General features: G+C 45.0%; 1 protein-coding gene across 2 annotated transcripts in view; it reads right to left on the bottom strand.

Annotated features, from left to right (window-relative positions):
* The window catches only part of MMD (monocyte to macrophage differentiation associated), a 113326-nt gene that overhangs the window by 86132 nt on the left and 1384 nt on the right, over nt 1–25810 (bottom strand). Inside the window, exon 1 of one of the 2 annotated variants that reach the window (XM_082271759.1) lies at nt 22162–22478. The exons of the other annotated variant lie outside the window; for it this stretch is intronic. Coding sequence (XP_082127885.1) covers nt 22162–22178 — 17 coding nt within the window. The 5' untranslated portion in view covers nt 22179–22478. Of the gene's footprint in view, nt 1–22161; nt 22479–25810 lie in introns of those variants that run through there. 2 annotated transcript variants of the gene reach the window in all.

The raw sequence follows: 25810 nt of genomic DNA, 5'->3' as shown, positions 1-25810 counted from the left end.
TTACCTCCAACAAGTACAAGGGCCTCTGCCTGATTGCAACAAACTGAAAGTGTTTAGGTTTGACCTCATATTATATGGTTTAGGTAAATCGAAGTCCCGGCTCACATATATGTGATGCGGGAACCCTGCAAATCCACTGCGGGTTCCCACATCGCATTCAACTATCAGGCAGGTCACACTGCCATATGCGAATCGCTGGGAGTGTCAATACAAGGTTAACGACACCCCCAAATCTGTTCGCATATTGCAGTGCAAACAGTCAGTTTGGACATGAATCGGATCGCATAGGTGTGTACACCCATGCGATCCAATTCTGGTGCGGACCCAAAAAAAGGGTCCTGTGCGAGTTGTGTGCGAATCCGATGCACAATCTGTATGGCTGAATTAGCATCGCATGTGATTTTCAGATCAGTGCGCTCCGAATCACATGCAATGTCGGTCATCACACATAGGAGAACCGGGGCTAAAGGAAAAAATCTAAAGAGAATTGTAAAGCGTGTATCCAGCTTAGTGCGTGCAAATGCATTTCACCGGATGAAATTTGCCAGCGATTCAGAATTCCTCTTGCAAAAAAAGAAATCTGATGAAGAAAGCAGCACAATCCTGTGTCAGGTCTGAGTGATCCAAGTGTGCTAAAGGTTATATGAGGTTGCTTCAAACCCCAGAGACATCGGCTAATAGCACTTCAGACACATGACACGTCTTATCTGATCCATAGATGGAGCGCCGTGTACTACTGAGAGCGTGGCTTCTGCTTCCTGGACAACATCACATTCCACCGATCCTGCCAATGAATAGATCAATGCAAACATTCACACTGCAAGAAGGGATGACGCCGTGCAAAGTGCAGCAACCATGGCAACTAGATTTTTCCTTTAACCGCTTAAAAGCAGCATTTTTCAGCCACGGCATCCTCTAAAAGTACACAAAATATCCTTGACGTAAATGTTAGTTACCATCGATGGGAAACCTGAGCCCGATAAAGATGATGCACACACCTTTGTGACATTAACCTCAGATTAGAAGCTCCCATTCAAATCAGAGGTCTCCCCCCACCATATCACAAAGCCTAATCCTTCCTATCAATGGCCCCCATCACGTTGGAGCCCCCCCTCCATCATGTCAGAGCCCCCCCCCCCCCCCATCATGTTGGATTCCTCCCAATAAATCACATCAGCACAACCCAGCCACCATGGAATCCTCTCATTACATCGGAAGCCTTCCCTATCAGAAGCCCCCCTCGCATCAGAATCAAAGCATAGATCACCAGCACACCATGGACCTCCAAACAGTAATTAACCACTTTCCTACCGGGCACTTTTACCCCCTCCCTTCCCCGGTCAATTTTCAGTGCTGTCGCACTTTGAATGACAATGGCACGGTCATGCAACACTGTACCCATATACAATTTTTAGCATATTTACAGGCATACCCCGCTTTTAAGTACACAATGGGACCAGAGCATGTATGTAAAACGAAAATGTACTTAAAGTGAAGCAATAGCTTTTTTCATTTCCTAGGCAAGCTGGCTGGCTACAAATAGGATATGTTGTAGTCCTGGGTCCCTTCACATTGCTCCCTAGGTTTGGTATCCCTGCCACTTATGGTTTGGGAGCAGTGCCATGTCAAGCTGACCAAGATTTCCCATAGACGCCAATGATAAAAACTGGGAGTAATGCCATGCCAAGCTGACCAGGCTGTGTCCATACTCGCGAGTGTACGTAAAGTGAGTGTACTTAAAACGGAGTATGCCTGTATATGATAAAATATATGATATATTACATATAATTTTTTTTTTCACACAAATACAGCTTTATTTTGGTGGAATTTATTCACCAATGGGTTTTTTTTTTTTTTTTTATAAAAAAAATGAAAAAAGACCGAAAATTTTGAAACATAAAAAAACATTTTTCATAGTTTGTTATACAATTTTGCAAACAGATAATTTGTCTCCATTGATTTGCGCTGATGAGGCTGCACTGATGGGCCCTGATGAGGCAAGGCTAATAGGCTGCACTGATAGACAGGACTGATGGGCACTAACAGGTGGCAGTGATGGGCAGACTGATAAGACAGCACAGATGGGCACTAATAGGTGGCAGTGATGGGCAGACTGATAAGACAGCACTCATAGGCACTAATAGGTGGCAGTGATGGGCAGACTGATAAGACAGCACTGATGGGCACTAATAGGTAGCAATGATGGGCAGCACTGATAGGTGGTGCTGATAGGTGGCACTGATGGGCAGCACTGATAGGTGGCACTGATGGGCAGCACTGATAATCAGGACACCTATGATCAGTGCCCTTATTCTCAGTGTCCCTTTACCAAAAGCAGGTTATCGGCTCTCTTCTTCTCTCACGCTGTCAGCATGAGGAAAGAAAAGCCAATAACCGGTTTGTGTTTACATCCATGATCAGCTGTGTTCAATGTGCGGCATGTGGGCAGCGCGGTCATGGGGGGACGTCCATGGACGCCCTCCTAGCAAAGTAAGCCCATACTGTAGCCAACTATTAACTATAACACGGGCGGAAACGGGTTAAAGTGGAACTACAGTGCTGTGAAAAAGTATTTGCCCCCTTCCTGATTTTTATTTTTTGCATATTTGTCACACCTAAATGATTTAGATCAAAAAATTTTAATATTACACAATGCAGTTTTCATATGAAGATGTCAGTTATTAAGTAAGGGGAAAAAGCTGTTCAAATCTGCCTGGTCCTATGTAAAAAGTAATTGTCCCACCCTTTTTTTGCTAAATCATGAACGAACTGTGATTAACCATATTTGGAAGGCTAAGGCCCCTTTCACACACGCTGTCCGTTTGTCCGTTTTTCATCCATCCGTTGACGGATGAAAAACGGACATCGATGCATCTCTATGTAAAAACGGATGAAAGACGGATAACAACTGACGAAAAACGGATGACAACTGACGTTGTGTGAAAGGGGCCTAAGTTAATTTCACTTGCCACACCCTGGCCTGATTACTGCCAGACCTGTCAAATCAAGAAATCACCTAAATAGAAAGCGGTCTGACAAAGTGAAGCACGCTAATGCCCCGTACACACGCATCGATTATTGGCCAGGAATTTTCGGCCAACGTCCGATCGGCCGATTTTCGGCTTGTTAGTATGATGCTTCCGACAACCGACTCCGACTTTTCGACCGAAAAAAAATCTGGTGTGCATGCTATAAAATTTTTGTTGGCCGTCAACAGAACGGCCGATTGTTCGTCAGTCAGTACAGATTTCGGCAGACAAAAGTCAGATGAACAAGACTGGGCATGCTCAGAGAAGAAAAAACACACGGAAAGTAAACCATCACATGACATCACTTCTGAAGTTGGTTGTTGTTGTTGGCCGACAAAATTCGTGTGCAGTCTAGAGCACATTTCAACCAACACAACAACACTGGAAAAAGACGGCCGATCGTTCGGCTGACAATCGGTGCGTGTGTATGGGGCTTAAGTCTCCATTCACACTACCGCGACTTGTCAGCCTGAAAAGTCGCGGTCCATGCAGTGCTACAGGACCCGTTCTAATACGACTACTACTTGTGTCGCTCCGACTTAGAAAAAGGGTCCTGTACTACTTCGGGGCGACCTCGGAGCGATTTGCATAGACATTTATTATATGAAGTCCGTGCAAGTCGGGCCGAAGTCGCGCTGCACGCAACTTCAAAGGTCGCCCCCAAAGTCGGAGCGACGTAGTGTGAACCGGCACTAAAAGATCTCAAAAAGCAACACATCATGCCGCAAAAAAAAAAAAGGAATTCAAGAACAGATAAGAAACACAGTAATTGACATGTATCAGTCTGAAATGGGTTACAAAGCCATTTTTAAGGCTTTGGGACTCTAGCAAACCACGGAGAGAGGTGGCACTTTTCCACTGCAAGTACCGGCTCGGCTCTACTCGGCCCTGCTTATTTTCCACTGCATGGTACCGCATGGTACGGTGTTGGAACAGTTCGGTACGGTTTGCTTTTCCAGTAAAGTAGTACTAAAGTTAAGTGGGTGGGATAACAACGATTCTCTGACCAATCAGTGGCTAGTAGTGACAAACAGTCAGCTGCATGCAAAGGATTGTGGGATATGGTACCGGTATGGTACCCTCTTGGAACCACAATCAAGGTGGTACTGTTTTAGCGAGCCGTACCGTTCAGTTCCATGCAGTGGAAAAGCGCCACAGTACCCAACCGTTCCTACATCGTACCATGCGGTACCAGCAGTGGAAAAGCACGAAAGCGAGCCGAACCGTTCGGTTCCATGCAGTGGAAAAGGAGAAAACTTGGAACAGTGTTGAACCTTCCCAGGAGTGGCCGGCCTACCAAAATCACTCCAAGAGCATAACCGCGGCTTGTCCAGAAGGTCATAAAAGAACCCAAAACAACATCATTCATGAGAAGGTGCCCAACGTGGTCCAATGTGGTGGACGTGAATCTGCCACAGGGAAAAGAAAAGAGATGTGGGGGACCAACATTGTTAGTAGGAAGTACTATTAAGCAACAAAATTACGTATTGGCAATCTAGCGTTGTTGGTCTTATAACCAGAAATAGAAAAAGGCACAGTGAAGAATGGCAAAAAGAAAATCCCAACCAGGGAATTACCTGCTTGGAGTTTCCATGTTCTCCCTGTGCCTGCGTGGGTTTCCTCCCACACTCCAAAGACATGCTGGTCAGTTAATTGCCTCCTGTCTTAATTGGCCCTAGTATGTGTATGCATGAATGCGAGTTAGGGACCTTGAAATGTAAGCTCCTTGATGGCAGGGACAGATGTAAATGTACAATATACACCATATTGTCAAAAGTATTGGGACGCCTGCCTTTACAGGCAGGTATGAACTTTAATGGCACCCCAGTCTTAAGCCTCGTACACACGCAACGATTATCGGCCGACCGATCGTCCGACCTTTGTCCAAGTTGTGTTTTGTTGGTTGGAATGTGCCTAGACTGCACACAAATTTTCTCGGCCAACAAAATTCTACTTCAGAAGTGATGTCATGTGCTGGTTTACTTTCTGTGTGTTTTTTCTTCTCTGAGCATGCCCAGTCTTGCTCATCTGATTTTTGTCTGCCGAAATCTGTACTGACTAACGGAAAATTGGCCGTTGTGTTGACGGCCAACAAAAATTTTATAGCCTGCACACCAGATTTTTTTTGGCCGAAAAGTCGGAGTCGGTTGTCGGAAGCATCATACTAACGAGCCGAAAATCGGCAGATCGGACGTTGGCCGAAAATTCCCTGCCAATTTTCGACGCGTGTGTACAGGGCTTTAGTCCGTAGGGTTCAATATTGAGTTGGCCCACCCTTTGCAGCTATAACAGCTTCAACTATTCTGGGAAGGCTGTCCACAAGGTTTAGGAGTGTGTCAATGGGAATGTTTGACCATTTTTCCAGAAGCGCATTTGTGAGGTCAGGCACTGATGTGGACGAGAAGGCCTGGCCCGCAGTCTCCCCTCTAATTCATCCCAAAGGTGTTCTATTTGGTTGAGGTCAGGACTCTGTGCAGGCCAGTCAAGTTCCTCCACCCCAAACTCGCTTATCCGTGTCTTTATGGACCTTGCTTTGTTCACTGGTCCAAATCATTGGGTGGAGAGGTGATTATGGCGTGGGGTTGTTTTTCAGGGGTTGGGCTTGGCCACTTCGTTCCAGTGAAGGCAACTATTAAGGTGTCAGCATACAAAACACATTTTGGACAATTTCATGCTCCCAACTTTGTGGGAACAGTTTGGGGATGGCCCCTTCCTGTTCCAACATGACTGTGCACCAGTGCACAAAGCAAGGTCCATAAAGACATGGATGAGCGAGTTTGGGGTGAAGGAGTCCTAACCTCAACCTGATAGAACACCTTTGGGATGGATTAGAGCGGTGAATGCGAGCCACGACTTCTCGGGTCAACATTAATGCCTGACCTCACAAATGCCCTTCTGGAAGAATGGTTAAACATTCCCATAGACACTCCTAAACCTTGTGGACAGCCTTCCCAGAAGAGTTGAAGCTGTTATAGCTGCAAAGGGTGGGCCAACTCAATATTGAACCCTACAGACTAAGACTGGGATGCTATTAAAGTCCATGTGCGTGTAAAGACAGGTGTCCCAATACAGTAGATCTCTGTAAATGCGCTTGGTAAATTGACTGTGCTTTACAAGTATATAGTTACATAGTTTGGATGAAAAAAGACACAAGTCCATTTGGCTGGACCAATACCAGTACCTGTAATAAATAAATTAAATTTTTTAAATGCAAGAAGTGAACTGAACTGGTATCAGCCTCTTGAAGTCATCGTACAGCAGTGCTGGGATGAGAGAGGAAGAAGCAGCAAAAGTTGCCAATCAGTTTATGTGCTGACAAGAAGCATTTTGATAGAAGGAGAAAGCGGAGAGATAAGCTCCACACTTTACTCCTTCCCCGATCACTATCCAGTCACAGGTTGGAGTTCGGTCCGGGGTGACCTGGGCTCATGGGAAGTGGGTTGAATGATTCTGAATGATCAGACAACTAGTAGCAGAAAATGTAAGCACATACAACAGCACATGTATGATGTGAACAGAGCATGTAGAAAACATTTGTTTTCTATGCGCACTTGCATTGGGCTTGCGTTGACCTATGGAGATCAAAGCAGCGCAACAGATATGGTATAAAACAGCTCTAACCCTTTCACCGCTCTATCAATAAAAGATAAAATAAAATCAGCAAGGCGGTAAAATTTTTACTTAGAATACCTGCACTGTCTCTATTGGCAATATACCAATTCTGCATTTAAGCTGCAGACAGAATCTTATCAGTGAGCTTCTAGAACAATGCGGGTTATTAATACAGCGTAAGCAACTGCTGAGTGAACTTTGGTTGTTCACCAAGTTCCTAGAATCAATGTTTCCAGCTGGGTCTATCGCCATTCACTAGGTTCCTGATAGAGGACAGTTATTTCAGGTCACGCACCGCGATACAAGACGCAAAGTCCAACATGTAAAATGAGCAAAAATAAAAAATAAATCTATAAATATATCTCAGACAATAAAAATGTGGAGGACCCTGCTAATGCTAGGCTTAAAGAGACATGGGCACCTTGCCCATACAGAACAGCGTGACAGTGTCTTTGGAAAGGGCCCTCAACCCCCTTATACTCACCTTATCTGTGCACCCTCGGAGCTCCTTACTCCTCCGCAGCTGGCAAGAATACTGGTGCTTCCATGTATGGGGGGAGCATGTGACCTGTGACAATGACGGGGGCCTAGCAGCCAATTGTGAACTTTAAAGGGATCCTGTGCTTATGAAGCTGAGGAACCCCTGTGTAAGCTCCAAGGTGAAGACTTTTTCTACACTCCTAATTTTACAGCACTAGGTGGCTAAGCAGCCAATCTCCGAGTACCATTTTAGGCATGGAAGGAGGGTGTGCCACAGGTTCTCCCATACTGTAGGGCATGGGTGTCCAACCTTTTGGCTTCTCTGGGCCACATTGAGTGTAGAGAAATTTTCTCGGGCCGCATATAAAATATATACAACAGTTAAGGTATATAAGTAATAAAATGCCGCCGCGCCCTTCCCGCATGCCCATCCAATGCAGCTTCACCAGTGCGTGCCCATCCAATGCAGCCTCACAAGTGCATGCTCATACAATGCAGTCTGATCAGTGCCCATCCAATGTAGCCTCACCAGTGCATGCCCAATCCAATGCAGTCTTCAATGAAGAGAGAGGAGAGCCGCTGGATTACACAGAGCAGGGATCTCCCGCTTACCCGGTGACCGCTGTCATACGAAGTCCTGCCTCCTGGACCGGCTCCTATGATAGACGTCACCAATGTGCTGTCTATCATTGACAGAGGCGCAGAGGCAGCCTCTGCCTACAGTTGGTTGGAAGCCGCTGTGGCCGTGCCCCCGACTCGACTTCCTTCCTCCCCAGCAAAAAAAAAATAATTGTCAGGGGGCAGTGGGCCGCATTGCCTGTGGTTCTGGGCCGCATACAGCCCTCGGGCCGCAGGTTGGACATGCCTGCTGTAGGGGAAGGTAAAAGCCTCTCATCTTCCTGCTCACAAGTTTCTTTAGAATGTGCACTTGGTTTGGCTTGCATAGCTTGAAATGCGTAGCTCAATATACATTCTCGGTGCTGGGTTGAATGAACTCAACGGCTTCAAAGCTTATCAAGACGGCCAAAGATACTAGACCTACACCTCTTTCTCTAGCTAATGATCTATCCATTGATATTGTTTTCATCTCTAAGCCTTGATAAAGGGAAAGTTGTGAGACGCTGCAATGCTTTGGCTTTACCAAGATTAATAAATGTTTACTGGAATGGTCTTAAAGGAGTGGCGCTTTTGACTATAAGACTTTCTTTGATAGATAATAAACCCAGAAGACCAGTTAAAATGGAAGCACCATCGAGGGAGCTATTACCCTTCCTTTTAAAGATACCAGACCTGGTAGAAGACCAGGTGAAGATGTCGACCCCTTTCACACCAGCAGGCCAATTGGGCCTGCCTCTCTGTTTTTCAGGCAAACCCAACTGGACCATCCATTGCTCTTTATGGAGCAAGCAAGTAGGTACACTGTCGGTGCTCAGCACTTATTCCCTGCGCTCTAAGTGGTGCAATCCTCTATCCAGCTCGACTTGTAGATGAGAACAGATAACTCGGCAACCTTATAATGCTTCAGACTTGCAGCCCCTCACTAGACCAGGGTGGTCTGGTTTGAGGCTCTGAAGAAGAGGCGCTGCCTCGAAAAGCGTAAGCCTGTACAGCTTCGGGGACGATCCAATCGCGATCTCGATGCTGAGGATTTTATATTTTGTGTGATGTGCCTTTTATCAAGAGCTCTGCTGACACCTGCAGCATCTAATCCGATCCAGTCAGTTAAAAACAGACGGATGGGGAAATGTTCCCCATCCGTCCTGCGGATCAGATTAGATGACAGTCGGAGGAAACTGCTGGGTGGTCCATTTCTATCCGACCGCCCAATAGAGAACAGCGGGCTGTGTCTGTGTCCTCTCCGCATAGCAGAGTTGGCACGGACCTGCCATCCGCCTGCTCAGCGGCAATCAGCGAAGAGATCCCCAGCAGAGCAGGCGGATCCACTTGATGGAGTCCGCCACTTCTGAATGGGGATGTCAGCACCGGCGAGAGAGCTTGTAGACGTTGCATCACTGGAGAGGAAGTAGGTTTGGTTCAGATTTATGTTAACGGATTCATTTTAAAGTAGTTTTTGATGTGAATAAAGTTTGATATGCATTGGGTTCATTATTTTTTTTTTTTTTAAGTTGAAGCAGAATTTTCCTGTTGCGTGCTCTTTCCAGAATGTTCAAATATGCGCACGCATACATGAGCAGTAATTCAGCCTATTCCAATAATGAGTGGTTCCTTGCCTCCACCATCTTCTTTCAAGTCCAGAGTTCTTCAGCCTTCTCTATTGGCCAGCCGGAGATTATCTAATGCCTCGTACATACGCACCGATTATTGGCCGTGAATTTTTGGCCAACGTCCGATCGGCCGATTTTCGGCTTGTTAGTATGATGCTTTCGACAACCGACTCCGACTTTTCGGCCAAATAAAATCTGGTGTGCAGGCTATAAAATTTTTGTTGGCCGTCAACACAACGACTGATTTTCGGTCAGTCAGTACAGATTTCGGCAGACAAAAATCTGATGAGCACTGGGCATGCTCAGAGAAGAAAAAACACACGGAAAGTAAACCAACACATGACATCACTTCTGAAGTAGATTTTTGTTGGTCGAGAAAATTCGTGTGCAGTCTAGGCACATTCCAACCAACAAAACACAACTTGGACAAAAGACGGCCGATCGGTCGGCCGATAATCGTTGCGTGTGTACGAGGCATAACTCCCACGCAAGCCCGGTTAGTGGTCCTTTTGGCACCTGGCATTTACTTTAACATTTTTGAAAAATTCACATCAGACAGGAAAATTGGATTTTTGACTTACCGTAAAATCCATTTCTCTCATGTTCATTGACTGACACAGCTCTTGAACTTCATAACTACAGTAGTGGGTTATACTGCCTCCTACAGGAGTCGAACACAAGGCAGAAAAAGAATCTGGCTACGCCTATGGGCATTCCCAGGGGGTATACTCCCTCTCTCTGCTATAGGTACTCAGTTTTGTTACAAGCAGTGTCAGAAGAATTACAACTCCACAGAGGGGTGGGTGCTGTGTCCGTCACTGAACATCAGAGAAATGGATTTTACAGTAGGTTAAAAATCCCATTTTCTCTTTCGTTCATTGACGGACACAGCTCCTGATCTTCATAACCATTGGGATGTCCCAAAGCATTGTTAAACATGAGGGGTGGGAACAGCAAAAAAAAATTCCCAAGGCTAAACAGTAGCCAACCAGGCAACAGGAGCTCAGCCAAAACAACTGGAGCCCACCAAAAAAAAAAAAAAACAATACACCCTCAAAGAGGATCAGGCCCTCTAAACAGCAGCCTGCAAAACCTTGCTGCCAAAAGAAGCATCCGCAGAGGCCAACACATCCACTTTATAGAACTTTGTAAACGTGTGCACAGACGACCAGGTGGTCGCCTTGCCATCCTGCGTCACTGACGCCTGATGATGGAAGGCCCAGGAGGCACTAAGTAGAGCGCGCCTTGACAGGGAAAGGAGGAACCTGATCCGATGGAATGGCCTGAATAACTAGGGATGCGCAGCTTCACTGGTCTCACGATTACCATATATACTCGAGTATAAGCCAAGATTTTCCAGCATGTTTTTTCATGCTGAAAATGCCCCCCTCGGCTTATACTCGAGTCACTGTCTTTTTAAAAATGGCGCCGCCCGGCGTCGATGTGTCACCGCGCATGTGCCGCATGCCCGGGAATAGCCGAACGTGTATGGGCTTTCCCGAGCATCGGCGGCACATTCGCGGTGACGTATTGGCGCCGGCCGGCGCGATTTTTAAATCGAAGGAGCCTCACCGAAAAGGTAAGTGAGACTCCTCCGCAGCCCCTGCATTTCCTCATGCAGTGCTGCGGGCATGGTACAGGACATTCTCCCGTACCATGCCCGCAGCACTGCATCTCCTGTGCCATGCCTGTACATAGTGTGCCATGCCTATACCTACTGTGCCATGCCGGTACATACTGTGCCATGCCTATACCATGACCTGTGCTATGCCTATACCATCTCCTGTACCATGACCTGTGCTATTCCTGTACCATGACCTGCGCTATGCCTGTACCATGACCTGCGCTATGCCTGTACCATCACCTGTGCCCTGCCTGTACCATCACCTGTGCCCTGCCTGTACCATCACCTGTGCCCTGCCTATACCATGACCTGTGCCATGCCTATACCATGACCTGCACCATTTCCTATACCATGCCCACAGCCCCTGTTTTTGTGTCTCATGGTGGTCCAGTTGGGTCCAGTAGCTGCTGCATTTCCCACCCTAGGCTTATACTCGAGTCAATACGTTTTCCCACTTTTCTTGTGGTAAAATTAGGGGCCTCGGCTTATATTCTAGTCATCTTATACTCGAGTATATACGGTACTGCCCACAATGTGCCCATGGTTTTCATCAAAAAATTCAAGCAGTCAGAAATTTAAAAACTATTTTTATTTTCATATGCTCTTAAAAAAAAAGGACACTTCCCTGCATATTGCAAAGTCTGAACATCAAACATCAGTCTGTGCTAATTTAACCACTTGCCGACTGCCTAACGCCGATCTACGTCGGCAGTCAGCCCCTCACAGGCAAAGTGACGTAGTACTACGTCACTAGCTTGTGAGGGTCTAGGGAGCGAGCGCGCGCCCCCGGAGGCGCGCTCCCGCTCCCGCGTGGTCACGGACCCCCCCGCGCGTGTGACCGGCGGACCCGATGTCCGCCGGTCACTCGGCGATCGGCGGGGGAGAGGGAGAATGTCAGGCAGCCTGTGTAAACAAGCTGCCTGTCATTCTCCTTGCTGTTAGGATACTGATCACTCGGATCTAGTATGTAGATCCGTTGATCAGTGTCCATACAGCTCAAGCCCCAGCCAATCACAGTAAAAAGCACGCCCCTAGGGATACACACAGCCCCTCCCTCCCAAATAAAGTTAACCCCTTCACTACCAGTGTATTTTTACAGTAACAGTGCATATATATAGCACTGATTACTGTAGAAATGTCACTGGTAACCCCAAAAGTGTCAAAACTGTCAGTCAAGGGTCCGATCTGTCTGCCCCAATGTCGCAGTACCGCAAAAAAAAAAAAATCGCAGATCGCCGCCATTACACGTTAAAAAAAAAAACAACAAAAATGACAGAAATCTTTCCCTTTGTTAGTAAACGAGATAACTTTTGCGCAAACCAATCAAAATACGCTTTTTGCGATTTTTTTTACCAAACATAGGTAGCATAAAACAAATTGGCCGAAAAAGTAAAAAAATTTTGATTTTTAAATTTTTTTTTGGGGGAATTTCATATAAAAAAATGTGAAAAATATTGCTATTTTTGCAAAATTGACGCTCTTTTTTTGTTTATAGCGCGTGATCAAAAAATCGCACAGGTGATCAAATACCACCAAAAGAAAGCTCTGTTTGTGGGAAAAAAAGGACGCCAAATTCGTTTAGGTACAGCGTCGCACGACCGCGCAATTGTCCGTTAAAGTCACGCAGTGCCGAATCGCAAAATACCCCCTGGTCGGAATGGGGGTAAAATCTTCCGGGGCTTAAGTGGTTAATGGAGCAATTTACTTCAGAGGCTCTCAATAAAAGTGACCGTACAATTCGTGCACAACTGCGCATGCGTGTCAGTGATGAGCAAAACCATAAATCATACAAAAAAAAAAAAAAAAGGTATCAAAGAAGGATGTGTGAATCTATCACTAAGACATAAACCATAATTAATTAAATAATAATAAAAGATATTCTAATATATTATAGATACAAAAGGACACAAACTGCTACAACAAAACTTATGTCCCCAAACCTATGCCATTTCATTAATTATGGTTTGGTTTAGGTCTTAGTGATCGTCGATTCACAAATACTTCATTAGCTTTTTTCATGATTTATGGTTTTGCTCATCACTGACTCACACATGCACATTGCACACACAGTCACTTTATTGTTTAGGTCGATTATAATTTGCACATAAATTAACTGATGCAGAAGATACTGTCAGTGTCTGTGTTTACATAAAACGATGACTACTGTGCAATTGTGCAAATTGTCTCTTAACATCTGAGCAAAGTGAGCAGTAAAAGAGTCTGCTTCTCGAACATCTTCATTATTCCCTCTGGCAGTGTCATGTGTTCAACATTTGTAATAGTATTTGAAGACTTCGAGTCGGTTCACACTATGGCGACACTACTTCGGGGGCGACTAGTGAAGTCGCCGTGCACCGCGACTTCGGCGCGACTTGCACGGACTTCACATAATGGAAGTCAATGCAAGTCGATCCGACTTCGGTCAAAAGTAGTGCAGGAACTATTTTCTAAGTTGGAGCAACTTGAGTCGCTCCTATTAGAACGGTTCCAATTGCACTGAATGGACCACAACTTGTCAGGCTGACAAGTCGCCTGACGAGTCGCGGTAGTGTGAACCGGGACTTAGACTAGTACCCAGTGCTTTAAGTGGCCCAAAAGAGGTGCCGATACTCTATTATAGCCTATAAAGTTTGTCACCCCCCACCCCACATCAGGGTCCCCACCCCCCCTGGCCTGGGCTGGGACTCCGGAGCAGGGGGACTCACTGGTCCTGACTGGTCTGGCTTTGGAGTGGGAAATATTCTTGGGGGGGGGGGGGGGGCAATTGAGGGCGCAGATGTCCAAAATGAGCGTACTGGTACGCTAAGGCGTACCAGTGCATACCCGCCCACTTAAAGCACTGCTAGTACTTGATCAATGATGATGAGTGATGATGACAGATTTCAGACATCTGAGCCAAGGAGGACTGGGAGTTGGGGTACGGGACGCTCACTCAGGGGTCTCCCTCTGCCCACAGAGGCCTGTGTCAGGAGGACGGAGGATGGAGGACACTCGCTGGAGGATGGAGGACACTCGCTGGAGGATGGTCAGGACAGACACTCGCTGGGGGAGGAGGATGCATTTGGGAGCCGGGGATGTTCTCTCCGACACTCAGGTCTCCCGAAGCAGACTGTCCGAGAGTAGAGATGACAGTCCTCACGTGCCTGATCCCGCCAGTAAGCCGACACTGCACTCTGGTAATCACAGGCAGTGAGACATTTCCCGATCTGTGCAGCTTCTGATAGGGAAATGTCTCACTGCCTGTGATTAGCGGAGTGCAGTGTCAGCTTACTGGCGGGATCAGGCACGTAGAAACTCGAACACACCGGAGCTCATCTCTATCCGAGAGTCAGGGACGCGCGCTCCTCGGGTCTCCTCCTGCAGCGACGCTGGGCGGCTGGGAATGACGTCAGCAGGAGGCGGGAAAACAGACGGATTTCAAAGAGCCATCGCTGTGCGGAGAGGGAGGGGCGGCCCTACATGACATCATTAGCACATCGATTAAGCTGGTCGCAGCATTGATGCAGAATCGCGGGTGGCTGAATCGCGATGCATTGATGCCACGATTAAATTCAACACCCCTATGAATAACCGTCTGTCTGATCCATCTGTAAATGGTCGCAGAGGAAGCCGACAACCCTTTCTGAGGCCCATCCATGAGCATAAATAGGGAGTCTGACTCTGTAGCTGTCAGGTACACCCTAATTGCTGAGCCACATCCAAGGCAATATCCTTCGGATGTTTCGGCCTGGGACATAGGGAAGGCAATACAGTGTCTTCATTCAAATGAAAATCAGAAAAAAACCTTTGGGAGGAATGACGGACAAGGGCGAAGAACCACCTTATCTCTGTGAATTACCTTCTGAGACAGCGTAAGCAAGGGAATCTCCAGAATATTCTCAAAGGGAGGCTTGTGGAGGACCGAAAACACCAAATTTAGGTCTCAAGGCGGCAACGGAGACCGCACTTGGAGGAGCCAAATGCCGGACACCCTGAAGAAAGGTACGCAACAGGGAGTGTATAGCCAAGGGTCGTTGGAAGAAGACTGCCACAGCCGACACCTGGCCCTTGATGGTACTCAAGGCCAATTTCTGTTCAACTCCCAGTTGAGGGAAGGTCAAGATCCAAGCCACCGAGTGAGGATGAACCTCAAGAGACTCATACTAGGCACGTCTTCCACGTATTATGATAGATCCTCCTAGAAGTAGATTTCCTAGCTTAAACCGTCCGCCAGAGGTTCCCATGACTGAGCCACAAACCTCTGCATCTTTCTGTTGAGCTGAGACCCCAACAGATCAACCTCGGGGATGCCCCACCAGAGACACAACAGATGAAACACCTCCAGTTAAAAGGGACCCCTCCACTTGGTCCAACGCCTGCCGACTTAGGTAATCCGCCTGCCAGTTTTCCACCACAGGAATGTGTACGACGGAGAGGGCTGGAACGAACCGTTCTGCCCGCCTTAGAATGTCGGCTACCTCCAGAGCCTCCGGGACACTTTTTCTGCCCCCTTGGTGACTGACATATGCCACGGCCGTGAATCACATTGAACACGGAGTCTGAATAGAAGCACTGATCACTTTTGGATATAATCGCTTTGGGTGGGATTTTATTAACTATCTTGCAATTGTTGAACTTTTTTTATTATTTAAAAAGTGATCTTGAGCACGTAATCACTTTAATACAAGTAGAACATCTTTATACAAGATTTCATTTGCACCAATATTTGTGGTCACCTGTTCTTATATGCACTTTATAAATTTATTTATATGTTATGCATGTTATTTATATTTTATGTATTTAATCTAAGTAATTTTTTGATAACCATATATTTTTGAGAACGACATACTTTTTCACTTGTCCACTTGTGTACTTTATTTTTATTCATTTATGATTCATATTTAATTAGCTGCACAGATTGCACTTCAGCTTGGGAAGATTCACATGCACTTTATATAAAATAATGGTTAACACTTTTTCAAGAGAATTGCCATTATCAATTTTATGAGCACAAGGTTAATATTAGGCACTGAACAATTAATTAATGCGGTAGTGTGCCTATCAGTAGCAGCATTAGGTTTAAGTAAAAACCCTAAAAACGTTCCGAAGTCGGAACTGGGAAATCACCCCCTTGAAGCAACAGGTCTTGTACTGCCCCAAACAGATCCTGTAAACCAGGGATCCTCAAACTACGGCCCTCCAGCTGTTGTGGAACTACGCATCCCATGAGGCATTGTAAAACTCCAACATTCACAGACATGACTAGGCATGATGGGAATTGCAGTTCCTGAACAGCTGGAGGGCCATAGTTTGAAGACCCCTGCTGTAAACAGTCCGGGGACAGGTGCAAGTTGGAAGCAAAAGAAACATTGCCGGGAGACAAGAGTGAAGCCCCGTACACACACACAGATCGTCGTCATACAAATGTTCGTCTTTTCTCCCCGGGATGTCGGTGTCTGTTGAAAAGTGCAAAGACAGCACAAGGACAGCACAAGAATTTTGTCCGCAGACTTCAGCTGACTGCAGAAGTGATGTCATGTAATGGTTAACTTTCCCTGTGTTTTTTATTTTCTGAGCATGCCCAGTCTTGCAAATCTGCGGTCTGTCGGCTGATTTCTGTACTGACAGGCGAACAATCGTCCGTTCTGGTGTCCGCAGACAAAAATTTTCATGTTTGCAAGAAAGACTCTTGTCCGCAGATTGTGTGCAGACATCTGTCGGAGGCACCATACTAACACGCATACAATCGGCAGATCTTTCGTCCGCCGACGTTTGTATGACGACGATCTGCGTGTGTGTACGAGCCTTAAAACTCGATCTTGTAGCCGGTGTTCTAAAATTTAGTCGGACCCGTGAAAATTCCGGACCCTCGTCACTTCCGGGAGACGCACTGTCACCACCAGCTGCTGCGAGTCCCGGTGCGCATGCGCACAAGGCATTTTCAAGGACCAATTAAATTCTAAGACTTACGAACAGCTGACTGAGAGGAGGAGGAGGGGCTGAGGTGGGACGCACACACCGCTGCGGGAAAATGTTACAACACCGCCGCGCAGAGCTGGCTTAGAGGAGGCGGGAAGGAAGTGAATACTCATACTAAATAGTAATAGTTTAGTATTTCTTATTATTTTTTTATCATTACTATTTAGTATGAGTATTCACTTCCTTCTCGCCTCCTCTAAGTCAGCTCTGCAACATGTTCCTTGCTCGATGACCCGGCGGTGTTGTAACATTATCCCGCAGCGGTGTGTGCGTCCCACCTCAGCCCCTCCTCCTCCCAGCTGTTCGTAAGTCTTAGAATTTAATCGGACCTTGAAAATGCCTTGTGCGCATGCGCACCGGGGCTCGCATCAGCTGGGCTATGACGTAGCGTCACCGGAAGTGACGAGGATCCGGAATTTTCATAGGTCCGACTAAATTTTAGAACACCAGACCGAATGACTTGCCGCGATCCCAAACCATTGCAAGTCGCAAGAACAAGAACTTCTTTTTGGCGACAGGCGTCCCGCGATTCTGTCTGCACGGTTTTACCACGTTTTGTCGGACGAAAATCACACCGCGTTTGGGGTGTCATTTCAGGTCACGGGAATCGCACGGGCGTCCCGCGACTTGCTATGGTTCGGGATCGCGGGCAGAATCGCGACAATTTTGCCGGCGATCGGAAACGCCTTTATATATGTGAATGGAGCCTTACTTCGCTATAACATAGTAGGGTGGTCTTCTGTAGTCCTCAGATAGCTGGAAACAATGTAAAAGATGTAAAAGATAAAGAGTGTAGCAGAGGCAGAGAGCAGAGTAAGAGGTCTAGTAGGATTCACAGAAATTCTTGTTGCAATTATCAAGCAGATAAAACACTTTCAGATGAATATTTATCAGACCCCTGTTAGGCCCCTTTCACACGGGCGCACCGGCTGACGGAGTCCATTCTGCTCAGCGGGGAATCGATCTGTCAATCCCCACTGAGCAGGCGGATGACAGCTCCATCTCCGCTCTGTGTGCAGAGACAGAGCTGTCATGTCCCCGCTGTCCTCTATGGGGAGATCGGATGAGAACAGACCGCCTTGTCTGTTCTCATCCGATCCCATTCAATCCGATCCCAGACGGATGGAAAACAGGGTATTCCATGGACAGTATCCGATAAGGTCCGCCTAGAAAACTGACAGGCGGATCGGATCGCTCGTGTGAAAGGGTCCTTAGGGTTTACATATGGAAACCTGCACAGAGGAAGCACATAGCTTGCCATGGCTACTTGCCAATGCCACTCTCCTGGCTTCATTGGTAATCCAACGGCATGAATATTTCATACCCCTGACCTGGGACAAGTATGCAAATCAGGACTTTACCTGCTGGATATTTGTTCCAGGTCAATGACTCCAAACATACTAAAGCCAGAAGCAACTAACATTATTAAATGCAGGACAACAATGGCAAACTACAAGTTTTAGTATAGGTACACACACTATAACCAGATGCCGGCCACCCCACGTACATTTACTGCGTCAGGGCGGCCGTTCTCCGCAGAATCACGCACCTGAACGTGACTCTGCACTTCAAGGGCTGGGCCTCCCACACGCACCACCGGCCACCCTCTTCTGCTGCGATTGGACACAGCGGGAGCCAATCAGCAGGTCCGGCGGACGCAATGTGGAGACAGGCAGAACAGCGATCTGCCTATGTAAACCAGACAATTTTTGACACAAATATTGTACTGAACAGGTTAACCTTTGTTTAATGCTTAATGGCTAGCTGTCTAGCACCCTGTCGGAGGGTGATTGGCTGCCTGGCACCCTGTGGTGGCTGGCTGCCTGGCAGCCTGTGGTAGGTGGCTGGCTGGCACAGGGGCTGTGGGTGGCTGGCTGGTAAATGCCTGTGGGCGGCTGGCTGGTACAGGGCCTGTGGGCGGCAGGCTGTCTGGCACCCTGTCGGAGGGTGATTGGCTGCCTGGCACCCTGTGGTAGGTGGCTGGCTGGCACAGGGGCTGTAGGTGGCTTGCTGGTACAGGGCCTGTGGGCGGCTGGCTGGTACAGGGCCTGTGGGTGGCTGGCTGGTACAGGGCCTGTGGGTGGCTGGCTGGCTGGCACCCTGTCTGTGGGTTGGCTGGCTGGCACCCTGTGGTGGGTGGCTGGCTGGCACCCTGTGGTGGGTGGCTGGCTGGTTGGTACAGAGCATGTGGCTGACTGGCTGGTACAGGGCCTGTGGGTGGCTGGCTGGTACAGGGCCTGTGGGTGGCTGGCTGGTACAGGGCCTGTGGGTGGCTGGCTGGCTGGCACCCTGTCTGTGGGTTGGCTGGCTGGCACCCTGTGGTGGGTGGCTGGCTGGCACCCTGTGGTGGGTGGCTGGCTGGTTGGTACAGAGCATGTGGCTGACTGGCTGGTACAGGGCCTGTGGGTGGCTGGCTGGTACAGGGCCTGTGGGTGGCTGGCTGGTACAGGGCCTGTGGGTGGCTGGCTGGCTGGTACAGGGCCTGTGGGTGGCTGGCTGGTACAGGGCCTGTGGATGTGGGTGGTTGGCTGGCACCGGGCTGCTGTGGGTGGGTGTGTGGTTGTGATACACTCCCGCGAGACTAGTCCCGACTCCAGACAAGGCTGTCCAAGGCGAGGGAGGCAGCCTAAGAAGGCAGAATGACGTCACAAAAATATCGGCCAGTTCCGGGACCGATACCAATATATTGGGGAAAGTGCATATCGGCCTTGCCGATAATCGGTCTATCCCTACTCTAAACCCGTCTGAATTCAGAACACAAAGGGCAACTCTCACCCCACATCCAAGCTCAGGCAGTCCCCTTCCCCAAAGGTGCATACCTCTCTATAGGTATGGGGGAAAAGAAGGGCTTGCTCGAGCTCCGATTTGAAGCTGAAGGTGGCAACAGTCATCAGTCAAACAGGGAAACTGAATTTTTTTTTAATAAGAGTCGGTCCACCCAAAAAATACAATGTTTTGTTATAGTTAAATCCTGGTGAGCCAAGTCAGCCCCTAGCTTCTTACATGTCTTGGATACTCCCAACATGGAGATTTCCCTGCCACTATTCCCAACTCTGTCCCTTGTCCTTTTAGGATATTTGGGGTCACATTTGAACTTTCCATCTCCTTTTGGTACATTTTCCATAAAATAAAATAGATTAAAAAAAAAAAAAATAGTAAAAATCCAGCAACAATGGTGAGTTCCCAGGTCTGCACAGTGGGTGCGCAGAACTGAACGTGTCGTGAACTCAGGACACCAAAAACCGCCCCTGAGACAAGAAAAGGCCAGATGGTTTTACTCTCCATTCTCAAGGTAAAAACAAAATCCATTTCAGGATCAATCCTCTGACTATCCAGGCTGCAGGTTTCTATACTCTGTAGGACATTGCCATCCTTCGTAGAAGGGTATTAATTATACCAACCACCGAGTGACCTGAGGTCTACCTCTATATCCAAAAATTCTAAATACTGCAAATCTACTTAAAAATGACCAACAGTATCCCTGTAACAAAGTTTGCTTTGACGTACCCTGTCCCCTTTTCTGAATGTCACAACAGTTAGATTTTTCATGAACTCAATAAAAAGAATCAATGGGGTGATATGCAAGAACTGGAACAGAGAAAGCCGAAGCAAAAAAAGCATGTGAGCAATGCAAACCAACTGGGCTTTATATTTAAAGGGATGGAAGGAATTTGGTTGCCATTCAAGTTTATAGTAGGAGCTAAAACACTATACTGGCAACAGGTGATTTCTGATTGGATGCCAGTGGCGATAACATACTGCATGTGTGTGTGTGTGTGTGTGTGTGTATATATATATCTGCTATCAATGCAAAACCTTTGTGAAAATAAATAAATATACCTTCATAAAAATGTAAAACAAAGAATATTTCTTTCACATAATTATATATGGATATCTGCCGTATTAAATAATACAATCACACCTTCTAGTTTCATTATATATATATATATATATATATACACACACACATATATATATATATATTATATATTTATTATTTTTTTCCCCTTTTAATTACTGAATATATATTTGTTTTATAGGTTTTTTTTTTTCCAACATAAATAATATATAGATATAGTCTGTGTAATTATATATATATATATATATATATATATATATATATATATATATATATATATATATACACACACACATACTATATCTATATATTATTTATGTTGGAAAAAAAACCTATAAAACAAATAAAAATATATATTCAGTAATTAAAAAGGGAAAAAAAAAAAAAAAAAAAAAAAGGAAAAAAAAAATATATATTTTTTTCCTTTTTCTCCCCCCTTTTAATTACTGAATATATATTTTTATTTGTTTTATAGGTTTTTTTCCAACATAAATAATATATAGATATAGTATGTGTGTGTGTGTATATATATATATATATATATCCACACACAAAAAAAATAAAAATATATATATATATATATATATATATATATATATATATATATATATATATATATATATATATATATACATACATACATACATACATATATATATACACACACACACACACACACACATACATATATATACACACACACACACACACATACATACATACATACATACACACACACAGACTATATCTATATATTATTTATGTTGGAAAAAAAAAAAAAAAAAACTGTATAATATATGTATAATATATGAAACTAGAAGGTGTAATTGTATTATTTAATACAGCAGATATCCATATAAAATTATGTGAAAGAAATATTCTTTGTTTTACATTTTTATAAAGGTATATTTATTTATTTTCACAAAGGTTTTGCATTGATAGCAGATATATATATATACACACACACACACACATACATATTTTTTCCTCCCCCTACGTAAATGGTATATGCTGTATTACTCAATACAATCAGTCACACCATCTAGTTATATTATCCAGTAATAAAAGCTTTAAATTTAAAAAAAAAAAAAAAAAAAAAGCTATAGATTTTAATATAAAAATATTTACAATTTTTTTTTAGATTTCCAAATACAAAATTATTCCCATAAACATTTCTAAAATGTAATTCCATGATCATCTATCAACATACACAAAAGTTTCCAGATGCTGACAGGTATGGCTGGTATAATATACACATACAATAAATTCATTTATACAGTATTGAAAATCACAACGTTGTAACGTTTGAATGAAAAAAAAAAAGGGAATTGAAGAACTGGGGGAAAAAAGGAAACATTTCACACAAAACGCTACCTTCCAACTGTGAACATTTCAGAATGGATGTCTCTTCACAGAAGATGAATCCAGAAAAAAAAAAAAAGTCCACACAAAGACTCATCCAAGGTTTAAGGCAGAAGGAACCAAGTCTAGAGGATCCTGATCTCCATGGATGCCAGTTCATCAATAGGAGAGGTGGGAGCCAACCTGCCAGCTTGTCAGAGTAGAAGCCAATCAGTGATGGGAGCTAGCCCACTGCCCCCTCCTCCCGGGGAAGTACCCAGCTTGTTAGAATGTGAACAAGATCCTCGTCCATTGTTTCACCAATAAGCCTGGCTGTCAGAGCCGGTCAACGCTCAGCAGACTGAATGAGAGTTCAGGATTTATATGGAGGAGATCATCCACCAGACCAGAACAGGAACCCACCTACAAAAAAGTCACCAATGGGTGGGGAATAATTGTCACCTACTAGGGGACAGCCAAGAGTGCGGACACTGGACTATTTATGAGGTCAAAGATGGATGGACGGGGAGCTAGATAGATACAAAGAAATTATCCTTATGATAAAAATATATATATAACATTTTTATCATAAGGACAAATTATTTGTATCTATCTAGCTCCCCGTCCATCCATCTTTGACCTCACGTATATATATATATATATTTTTTTTTTTTTTTTTTTTTTTAGGATTAGAATATTTTGAAAATATATATTTTAACACAAATATATATATATATATATAATCATATATTTCCTAAATATATTTTCCAAAACCAAAAGGAAGAATGTTATTTATATATATATATATATATATATATTATATAACATTATTCCTTTTGGTTTTGGAAAATATATTTAGGAAATATATGATTAAAAAATATTTTTTTTTCACTAATATATATATATATTTTTTTATTTATTATTTTTTTGTGTTAAATATATATTTTCAAAATATTCTAATCATAAAGATATATATATATATATATATATATATATATATATATATATATATATATATATACACATACACACACACACACACATACACATACACATACTATATTACCAAAAGTATTGGGACGCCTGTCTTTACACACACATGAACTCTCCCAAAGTTGTTCTATCTGGTTGAGGTCAGGACTCTGTGCAGGTCAGTTGAGTTCTTCCACCCCAAACTCAATCATCCATGGTCCAGATCATTTGGTGGAGGGGGAATTATGGTGTGGGGTTGATTTTCAGAGGTTGGGTTTGGCCCCTTGGTTCCAATAAAGGCAACTCTTAAGGCGTCAGCATACCAAGACATTTTGGACAATTTCATGCTCCCAACTTTGTGGGAACAGTTTGGGGATGGCCCCTTCCTGTTCCAACATGACTGCGCACCAGTGCACAAAGCAAGGTCCATAAAGACATGGAACTGTCCCCACAAAGTTGGGAGCATAAAACTGTCCAAAATGTCTTGGTATGCTGACGCCTTAAGAGTTCCCTTCACTGGAACTAAGTGGACAACCAAAAATCCCTGCAAAACAACCCCACACCATAACCCCCCCCCCTCCACCAAATTATTTGGACCAGTGAACAAAGAAAGGTCCATAAAGACATGGATGAGTGAGTTTGGGGTGGAGGAACTTGACTGTCCTGCACAGAGTCCTGACCTCAACCTGATAGAACACCTTTGGAATTAATTAGAGCGTAGGCTGTGAGCCAGACCTTTCCATCCAACATCAGTGCCTGATCTCCCAAATGCACTTCTGGAAGAATAATAAAACATCCCCATAGACACACTCCTAAACCTTGTGGACAGCCTTCCCAGAAGAGTTAAAAGCTGTTATAGCTGCAAAGGGTGGGGTGACTCAATCATGAACCCTACGGACTAAAGGGCCATACACACTATAAGATTTTCTGAAGACTTTTTCCTTCAGATTTACCTTTTCTATGTAGTACAAGGGCCTGCCAGCTTGCCTACAAATTGAAAGTGTTTAGGTTTGACCTCATATTATATGGTTTAAGGAAGTCTAAAGGAAAAAGTCTTCAGAAAATCTTATAGTGTGTATGGCCCATTAGGCTTCTTTCACACGGTCCACCTCCGTAGGTGGATCGGTGATGCTCAGCAGGGGATCGTAAATACAGATCCCCGCTGAACAGGCAAGGTGACAGCTCCCTCTCAGCTCTGTGTGCGGAGGGGGAGGTGTCAGAGCCCCATGCATCTCTATGGGGGAATCGGATGAGAGCGGACCGCCTGTCCGCTCTCATCCGATCCGCTGGACGGATGGAAAAACTGAATTTTTGTAAAATCTTACTGTAAAATTCCTTTCTCTGAGTCCTCCGACAGTCGCCGCCCCCTCCAATTCTTCACCAATGGGTATTGACCATTGGTGAAGAATTGGAGGGGGCGGCGACTGTCGGAGGACGTAAGAGAAAACTGAATTTTTGTAAAATCTTACCGTAAAATTCCTTTCTCTGAGTCCTCCGACAGTCGCCGCCCCCTCCAATTCTTCACCAATGGGTATTGACCATTGGTGAAGAATTGGAGGGGGCGGCGACTGTCGGAGGACGTAAGAGAAATGGGGTTTCCATCCTTCCGGATTTCACGGCCCGGATCGGATGTGGATGGCAGCGGGTGTAAGTGGACATGTCTCCGCTGACATCCGCTGCCCCATAGGGATGCATGGAGGATCCGATCAGATCCCCCTAAAAAACTGACAGGCAGATCTGATCGGATCGCCCGTGTGAAAGGACCCGAAGACTTGGATGCCATTAAAGTTCATGGGCGTGGCAATCGCAATACTTTTGGTGATATAGGGGTTTACTAAAGCTTGAGAGTGCAAAATCAGTCCCAATTCTGCAAAGAAACCAATCAGCTTCTAACTTCAGCTTGATTAATTAAGCATTGGCAATAAAACCTGGAAGCTGATTGGTTGCCATGCAGAATTGGGACTGATTTTGCACTCTCTAGCTTTGGGAAATAAACCCCGTTGTGTGTAGATAGTGTGTGTATGTATGTATGTATGTATGTATATATATATATATATATATATATATATATATAAAAATCACACACACACACACTATATATATATATATATATATATATATATATAATTGGGGTGCGGTGAAGAATCAGGCTCATTCACAAGCACAGCGTATGTCACACCAACCAATCAGCACTGATCGGTGAAATGTGATTGCTCGCTCTTTGTCCCGGCGCTCTCCTCTGATTGGTATCTATAGGACAGAACACGTCTAGAAGTTAAAAACGTTTCCCGGTAAATAAATATCACTGACTCATATGACACCACTGAGGCCGGGGCGGTGCACACCGCCATGATAATTAATAGCAGATAATGATTGGGTATTCCGATGGGGCGATCTCCTCTTATGATGAGGACTGTGATTCATTGTATGGATATTTGTCTGAGTGATATAAATATAACTCATAATATAAATAAAAGAACAATGGGGAATCCTCTGGGAGGGAGCTGACAGCTGAGCGCTGTGTGTGACGATGTGAGCCGAGGGAAGCAGAGAATTGTCAGCGTGCTGGAAAATCGATTTCGCCCAATTATTATCTAATGACGGTGCGTGACCATACAAGCTTCAATGTCTTTATCTGATTTGTGTGCAATTGGTTCAAAATGATAAAATTGGTAAGCAATCAAATACGCATACCTTCCCTTCCGATCGA

The sequence above is a fragment of the Pelophylax lessonae genome (assembly GCF_965119305.1).
Source record: "Pelophylax lessonae genome assembly, chromosome: 11".
Classification (NCBI taxonomy): Eukaryota; Metazoa; Chordata; class Amphibia; order Anura; family Ranidae; genus Pelophylax; species Pelophylax lessonae.
Note: the sequence above shows the minus strand (reverse complement) of the source record. Positions and strands in the feature narration are given on the sequence as shown.